Source organism: Lineus longissimus, chromosome 5 (assembly GCF_910592395.1).
Source record: "Lineus longissimus chromosome 5, tnLinLong1.2, whole genome shotgun sequence".
Taxonomy (NCBI): domain Eukaryota; kingdom Metazoa; phylum Nemertea; class Pilidiophora; order Heteronemertea; family Lineidae; genus Lineus; species Lineus longissimus.
This window is the reverse complement of record NC_088312.1, coordinates 15,656,658-15,664,829: the sequence shown is the minus strand read 5'-3', so window position 1 is coordinate 15,664,829 and position 8,172 is coordinate 15,656,658. Positions and strand designations below refer to the sequence as shown.

Sequence of the window (8,172 nt, the reverse complement as noted above, 5' to 3'; positions counted from 1 at the left end):
CTGCGTTGCGCTCAAGTGCCTTATAAAAGGCTGTGAACAAAATTAACGTTCGACCAATGAGAAAGCCACATTACCCTGCATACGAGGTTGGACGCGTGATCACTTAGTGACAAGTAAAAATAGAATCAGACCACATGTTTCTATATGTCAGAATGCTGCCGTTTGCGCTGTAGTACACGTGTGTTGTCCAAATTTTCGATTTCAAGCAAGTTTAAGGCCAACCTCGTGTCCACCAGACTAATGCATAATTGGCAGTTGAGCGCAACGCAGTATTTCTCTGAAGGAGAAAAGCTTGATAGGTTATATCCGGTACGCGCGAGACTACCGCAAAGACTTATGGGTACGTACCGCCAGCTCCCCCGGTCTGTACATCTTGATTGTAGTATATTACACCAGGCCTTTGTCGAAAATGTAGATCTCGGAAGTCTAACTGTATAAATGAAAGAAAACATCAATGTGACAATATGGTCTACTATGTATGAGGGGGAGAACGGGTATTTTCGGGACACTGGGATGGGCCGAAAATAACTGTCGGGATTCGGGATAGACACCCTTATTTTAGCGGGATTCGAGACAAGCCGTGTTTTGCGTCACGATTCGGCTAAAATTGCGTATTGGGAAACGGGATAAGCCTTTTTTCCTAACGGGACGTCGAGACAGTTACCCCCCCCCCCCCTTCCCCGTTCCCACCCTCATGACATGTAATGATTGTAGGCCTATTTTTACTCACAATCTATTTTTTTGTAATTGATAGGCCTACTGGTAGTATCAATGTGAAATATGCCACACGTTGGGAGCATGCAAGGCCTATAGTTATAGTACAATACACCATCATCACAATCAAATAAGTATTTCAATAATACACTGTCAACGAGAGTGAATGTTCAACCATCAATCACGTGCATTGTAGTGTACATCACATTCGAATTCTCAAAACTACCACTTATTTTTGCCGTGAAACTGACCTGAGTTATCGAAACACCGTCACCCCTTCGAACGGATTACGAAAAGAGGAAGAAGCAGGTCCGCATTTTAATCGAAATATTGCTAAATATAATTGTCAAAATGTCGACCAAATTACCAATTAAATCACAATAAACTTATCAAATGTTCACTCATGCCTTTAGGTGAAAAAATACTGATTTTTCAATCATTCTCAATTTTACAAATCACCAATCACAAAAAGAAATAATGATGCAATTACCCAAAATAGATGAGATTTGACCACTGGTATAATTCCGCCATCTTGGATATCGGCATCGTCGCCACCACTTCAAATTCTAAAGTCTTATTCAGGCCTAATATGTGTCACCTGCTGTGGTAAAATGGCTTGTTTTATCAATAAATAACAAAATATGATCTTTGTAAATAAAATCGGAGATCTTCTGGTGTGTTTTTATGTGAATTTATTACGAACTATCAATGCAGCGCAGGGCAGCCATCGTGTTCTCATGCGTAGTGGCGATGCGATAGCCATCCGCGGCACTGCTTTTCAAGATGGTGGCAATTGCCCAGTGCTAGAGGCGTTGTAAGGAAAATTGAGAGCAGGCCCCTAATGAATGAACTCTCAATGATATCGATATATTTTCGTAATTCCAGCACAACTGTTCAACAATGAACGTCCACCGACAATCCCACTTAACGAATATTAATATCAATTCATATCATGTATCTTAAAACGCGTTTATTTCATTTTAAAAAGAGTTATCGAGTGAACGATGACCTCCTACCGTACCCTCGAAATAAACAGCCAAAATGACCACAAAAACACCTTTTTAGAAAAAAACAGCGATTTTTACGAAATAAATGTCATCAGAGACGAAACTAGACACTAATTTAGCCAGGTATGCACAGTAATAGTACCTGAAGTGATCGATTTCAAGGAGAAAATACACTGAAAACAACTTTTCAGGAACAGAAATAAGATCACATTGTGAATAATAATTAGGCTATTGCTTGTAGGCCGAGGCCCTTATATACATGTAGTACACTATGTACCGGTATCCTAATTGCATCAATTTTATTCTTACCACCAGGTACAGGTGTGGAGGTTGAGGTCGTAGATCTACTAGTACTAGTAGCAGGCACTGCAGATGCTGCAATATTATCAACCCGATTATCAAGAGGGACCTGGTTCTGTGTAGGCCTGCCCAACAAATTCACAACGTCTTGCAGCATGCGTGCTGCCCGCTGGAGCACATGTGGATCTTGATTAGTAGCCATTTTCTCTTCTGTCTCAAACTCGGGATAACGTCGCTTAGAACAAAAGTAATAATAACTAGCGCCGCGATGCGGGAGGCTGAGGAACCTTATATGCGACAGCAGTTATCCGACAGCACTTATCCGACACTAGTTATCCGACGGCACGTTTATGCGACAGTAGTTATACATTCGCGTTATGTTCTTTGTAGGGGTCGCGAGTTAGATACGCGCGTTTTGCTCCGTACGCACGGGTTGCTTCACACACACACACACGAGTCGCCAGTTATAAAGACGCGTTTTAGGACATCATTTAATGCGGAAATAACCGCCCATACATATGTGACCATGCTCCCAGTTCCATATGCAAGATTATGTGTGACCATGCTCAAAGTTGAATTGAATTGAGATTTACACTCATACCGCAAACTCCAAAATGAATTTGCTCCAATGCGGTGCTTCAAAAAATCACCTGAACAGATGGGTTTTTAGCCCATGCCTGAAAATGGCAACAGTCTTAGCCTTTTGAATTTCAACACTGAGTTCATTCCAAAGTCTGGCCGCCAGCATAAGGAAGCTGCTGCCTCCGTACGTCTCCAGGCAATACCTGGGGATCCTCAGTAGACAGTTGTCTTCAGACCTCAGGGGTCGCCTGGGGTTGAACGATGGGAGGAGCTCAGATATGTAAGCAGGGGCAAGTCCATTTCTCTCCTTGTAGATGAGAAGCATTGTCTTGAACTCTATACAGTTCCGTATCTCCTTGAAGACTTTTGAGAATTCAAATGTTCACACGGCTTCAGGCTATAATGGGTAAAGCAGCCTAGCTGTCTGTCAGTCTGTCAGTTATTCCACTGAGTCAAAACGCGCCCACAAGCAATCCAATCCAAAGTATTTAGTTTGATAACATGACCATAAAGTTTCATTGTGATAGCTGCAAAAATGGTCCAGTTAAGCACCCGCAACATGTAGACATATTGGATGACGCAGAAAAGGATGTTAGAAAAACAACCAAGAACATAATCCCCCGTGGAGCGGGGCATAACAATCAAATGGTATCAGTTGAAAGAGTCTCAAACAGAGATTTCATTGACATGTTTTTAACTGAGTAGGCCCCCCTACTATTCTGGCAAAGACAGTTTGAAAACGTAACATTTCAGCAAAGCGATCCATCTTGATTCCAATCAAAAGGGCACGCGAAAGTCTTATATATGGGCAATCATGTGGTCTCAACTTTTAGTGACGATGATCAGAGATTGGTGACCTAAGATTGACTCAATAGCCCGAAATGTGAACCATCAATCCAAAGTAGCTTGGATTATAAGCCACATTTTGACACCACTAACATCTTTTAAGATAAATAAATTTGTATCTTTTGGGGTGCCTGAAATACTCGAAAATGTGTTTCGAAAAACATTAATTTTTACATACATTATTTGGGGCAAATTAAGGTTTTTATGACAAGACTAGCCAGTTTTCCCAGAGAGGACTTTAAAAAGGAGTGCTTTAAACATGTTTAAATGTATTTTGTTGACTTATCTTTTGCCAAATTGCTGGTAGAATATTTAGATATGGTGTTTACGACTCTTATTATGTCATAACCCGGAAGTCAAGAATGGCCGACGACTCAAGTACATGCATAAGAAGTTTACCTTGGTTGGGAAAGCTGACTCTGTTTCTCTTCTGTACCTTTCACCCTCCATTTGTCGCTCCTCCAACTAAAAAGACAAGGCTCCATCATGAACTGAATTGATACTGGCAATAATAGTTGCACACGTTTCAAAGGACGTTCTGAACACTTGAATTGGCATGGACATTCTAATTCTGCCTAGAATGCTGTTATCTACCGTCATGTCATGCCCGAGTTCAAAAGAATCAACCCTTTTCTCTCGTTTCAAGTTTGTTCAATTCCAAATTTATTTTGTTTACCAGCAATAGCTGTTGAAGAGATGGCCACAACACACACAAACTCTTGACAGATATGATATCCGTAACCCAAAGCGGGATCAAGTTGATGAAGATGCAGCGAAACAATACTGCTTAGCTCCACTTAAGTTACAAGTCTCTTATGTTCTGTGACAGTGTTGATATCTCCGACTCGTAATGCATTTGTGACAAGTTGCCAGAGGCGGTGCGACTCTATGGAATGCCAAAGCGGAATAAACTTAACACAAGAACACGTCTCAAGATTTTCAAAACTCCGACCAGCACTTTATAAACTTCAACCGAAACTTCATAGAAATATCCCCAACACAAAAAAATGTACTCAACATACATAAAAACCCTACAAACATTAAACAATACCCTAAAGATGAAAAGTGTATCAACATATAGAAAAATACCTCAAGACAGAAATGCACTCAACACATAAACAATCCCTCAAGACAGAAATGCACTCAACACATAACAAATTCCTCTCAAGACTCACGTGACCGGGATCAAGGCTCACGTGACCCATGTCTCGTGACCCGCACAAACCATCTGAGAAGTGTGTTTAAAGGGGTACGCCGTTCATAATCACTGGTGGTCCAGTTAAATAGAAATACACAATTTGAATAACATTGCCGTGCATAGTGCAGTTATCGTGAATACAAATTTGTTTTAAATTTTTTGTTTTAGACTAAATTTTTCACATGGTTCCGAGATCAATACTGCTATGGTGGAGTTTCAAAAAAAATTTGTAGACGAAATCGTTCATGCACATGTCATATTTGCAGTTGACCAAGTAAATGGAAGGTGTACTAGTAGTCTGTTGTACGTCTCTTGTACGACTTTACAGTTTTACATCAGTGCTGACATCTACACTTAGTCATGCAAACTATTGTTATTGCAACATAATTATGTACCCATGCTAATTCCTGTTCCGTTGGAGCATGCGCTCTGGTCTTCTTCCGATGAATAAAAACGTGTTATTTTTGTAACTTATGGTTACGTAAATCATTGATAATCTCTGGACAAGGTACGCACTGGTTGGCAATCCAGCAACGTATGTAAAGACTGGAACATGGTGGCAGCGCCAAACTAGTGTGTGGAAGAAGTATGAAGTGTAGAAAGGTAAAAACACGAAAAGAAAGTGAGATTAGAACCCCCTCGCCCCTGTGTAAAACGAAGTTTTGTGTACATCGAGTAGTACATTCCATCTTGCATAATGGAGCACTTGCCAGCCCCTGCGACACTAGAAGTCGATGTCTCTTTCGAAGGGATCAACAAAATGGTAGAAACGTGGCGTATCTTCAGAGAAAGTTTTGAAGTGTACATGGTTGCAACTGGTGGGTCAACCAAAGCCGTAGCAGTACAGCGAGCCGTACTCCAGCACCTACTTGGAGTAGATGGTCGGAAGATTTTCGACACATTTCCGGGAATCGAAGAAGGAACGATGAATGAAGCTATACTTGAAAAGTTCACGAGACACTTCGATGACCTAGCCGCGCCAAATAAAACATTCCAACGCCATGTTTTCCGAAATATAACACAGGGACAGCAACAGTTCAATGACTTTTTGAAAGAAGTCAAAGATACAGCAAAGAAATGTGACTTTGGTGACCGCATAAACCAAAATATCTGTGACCAGTTAATTTTCGGTATCGAAGATCAGACCTTGAAGAAAAAGATTCTGGCAACTAAGGATCTTGACGCAGATAGGGTAACAGCGATGTGTCGAACGCATGAGATGGTAACCAAGCAGATTGCCGAGATGGACAAGACAACGACTGATAAAGAAAAAGAAAAAGACGTGGATTCCGTGGCGACAGGAAACAAGAAGTGGAGCGTCATCATCACGTGGAGCATCGTCATCACGTGGACGAGCACGAAATCGCCAACCTCGAAGTGGAAATTCTGCGCAAAAGGATGATCGTGACAAAAGCTGTGATCGTTGTGGTCTTGTGCATCGTGTACCAAACAGGTGCCCCGCGTTTAAGAAAACCTGTGGTAAATGTGGCAAATTAAATCATTTTCGAGTGAAATGTCATCAAAAAGATGTAGCAGAAATGTCTGATCGCAGTCATGGTGCCGGTTCAAATTCAGATTTGACTGGATTCGTGGAGACGTTGTTCACACATGAAATCAAGTGTTAGTAACAATCAATGCTTCGTGACCGCATGGTTGAATGGCAAGCAAAAGGTCAAGTTTAAAGTTGACACAGGGTCACAGGTGAACTTGATTCCTGCGCATGTGCATAAATCCTTGAAACTGAGTGCTAAATTAATGCGAGCTGATGTTAAGTTATTCTCTTACACTGGAGAAAAGATTGCCCTCGTTGGAAAATGTCGAGTGGAAGTACGTGATAAAGAACTTGATTTCTTTGTTACTGAGGGTAACCGCATACCCATCCTGGGATTTCCTGCGTTGTGCGATTTGAACGTTGTCACCATAAATACTGTTGACATTGAAAAGGAGGACAAACCTGATGAACATGAGTTGTACCGTGAATACCGTGATGTTTTCAGTACTAAGCTAGATGGACTGAATGCGCCAAAAGTTGAAATCAAGTTAAAGGACCCAAAGCCAAAACAAAATCCGCCGTGAAGAATTCCGTTTGCGCTGATAAAACGTATAAAACGTGAGTTGAACAAGATGCTGAAAGAAGGCATTATTTCTAAAGTTGAGAAAGCCACAGACTGGATAAATTCGATGGTCGTGGTGGAAAAGCCAAATAAAGAGCTGAGAATTTGTTTAAATCCGAGAAACTTGAACAAATATATTGTGACTGATCATTTCAGAATCCCGACACAAGAAGAACTTGCTTCAAAGTTATCTGGCTCAAAGTACTTTGCGAAACTAGACGCAAAAGCTTCTTTCTGGCAAATTTTGCTTGAGGAGGAAAGCTCGATCCTCACAACTTTTTCAACTCCATTCGGGAATTTCAAATTCAACAGGCTCCCATATGGACTTAAACTTAGCAGTCAGGTGTATCAGAAATATATGACCGATATGTTCAGTCATTTAGTCGGTGTAGAAGTGTACATAGACGATATTTTGATTCATGCCGCAGACAAGGAAACGCTGAAGAAACGAGTGAGAGAAGTTCTGGAAGTATGCCGAGAAAAGAACTTGAAACTAAACTGGCAGAAATGTGTACTTGAAGAAACCGAAGTAAAGTACATAGGTCTTCTGTTTGATCAGCAGGGGATGAGGATTGATGAAGATAGGCTCAATGCCATCACACAGTTGAAAAATCCGAAATGCAAGCAAGAGTTGCAGAGATTCTTGGGAATGATAGCGTATGTGAGCAAATTCATACCCAACATGGCTGAGGAGACTCGACTTCTCAGGGACTTACTGAAAAAAGACGTGGCATTTGTGTTTGATGAGAATCATAAGAAAGCATTCCAGAGACTCAAAGAACTCTTAGTGAAGTCACCGGTATTGACATATTTCGATCCGAAAAAGGATGTGACCGTTTCATGTGATGCGTCGCGAGATGGCGTAGGTTTTGTACTATTGCAAGGGGACCACCCAGTCGCGTATGGATCTCAATCCTTGACCCCGAGCCAAAAGAACTGGTCCCAAATAGAACTTGAATTGCTCAGTTGTACAATTGCTTGTGAAAAGCTACATCAGTACGTGTACGGTCGTGATTTTCGTCTTGTCAATGATCACAAACCGCTGCAGTATCTGTTTAAGAAACCGCTTGCATCTTGCCCGCCGAGGGTACAACGGTTGATGTTGCGTCTTCAGAAATACAGTTTCGAGTATCAATGGGCTCCTGGAAAATCACTAAACATTGCAGATACTCTGTCAAGGGCCCCACAGCCAAGCAAACCTGAGGACACTGAACTTGATCGCGAGTTGAACTACCAAGTTCACATGATATGTGCAACCCTACCGTTTTCAGCGAAGAAACTTGCTTCATTCAGACATGAGGTAAAATCTGATGCTGAGCTACAGCAGCTCAAAACTACGATTGTGGCAGGATGGCCTCGCCACAAGAAGGATGTGCCATTCTGTGTGCGCCAGTATTGGCAATTCCGTGAT

The 8,172-nt window shown here is 41.5% G+C and overlaps 1 protein-coding gene across 1 annotated transcript; it reads left to right on the top strand.

The window, feature by feature from the left end:
* The first annotated feature begins 6,255 nt into the window (after positions 1 to 6,255).
* LOC135488550 (uncharacterized) lies at positions 6,256 to 6,723 on the top strand. Its single transcript, XM_064773188.1, has one exon. It carries the CDS (start codon positions 6,256 to 6,258, stop codon positions 6,721 to 6,723), a length of 468 nt encoding a protein of 155 aa, XP_064629258.1.
* The last annotated feature ends 1,449 nt before the right edge of the window (positions 6,724 to 8,172 follow it).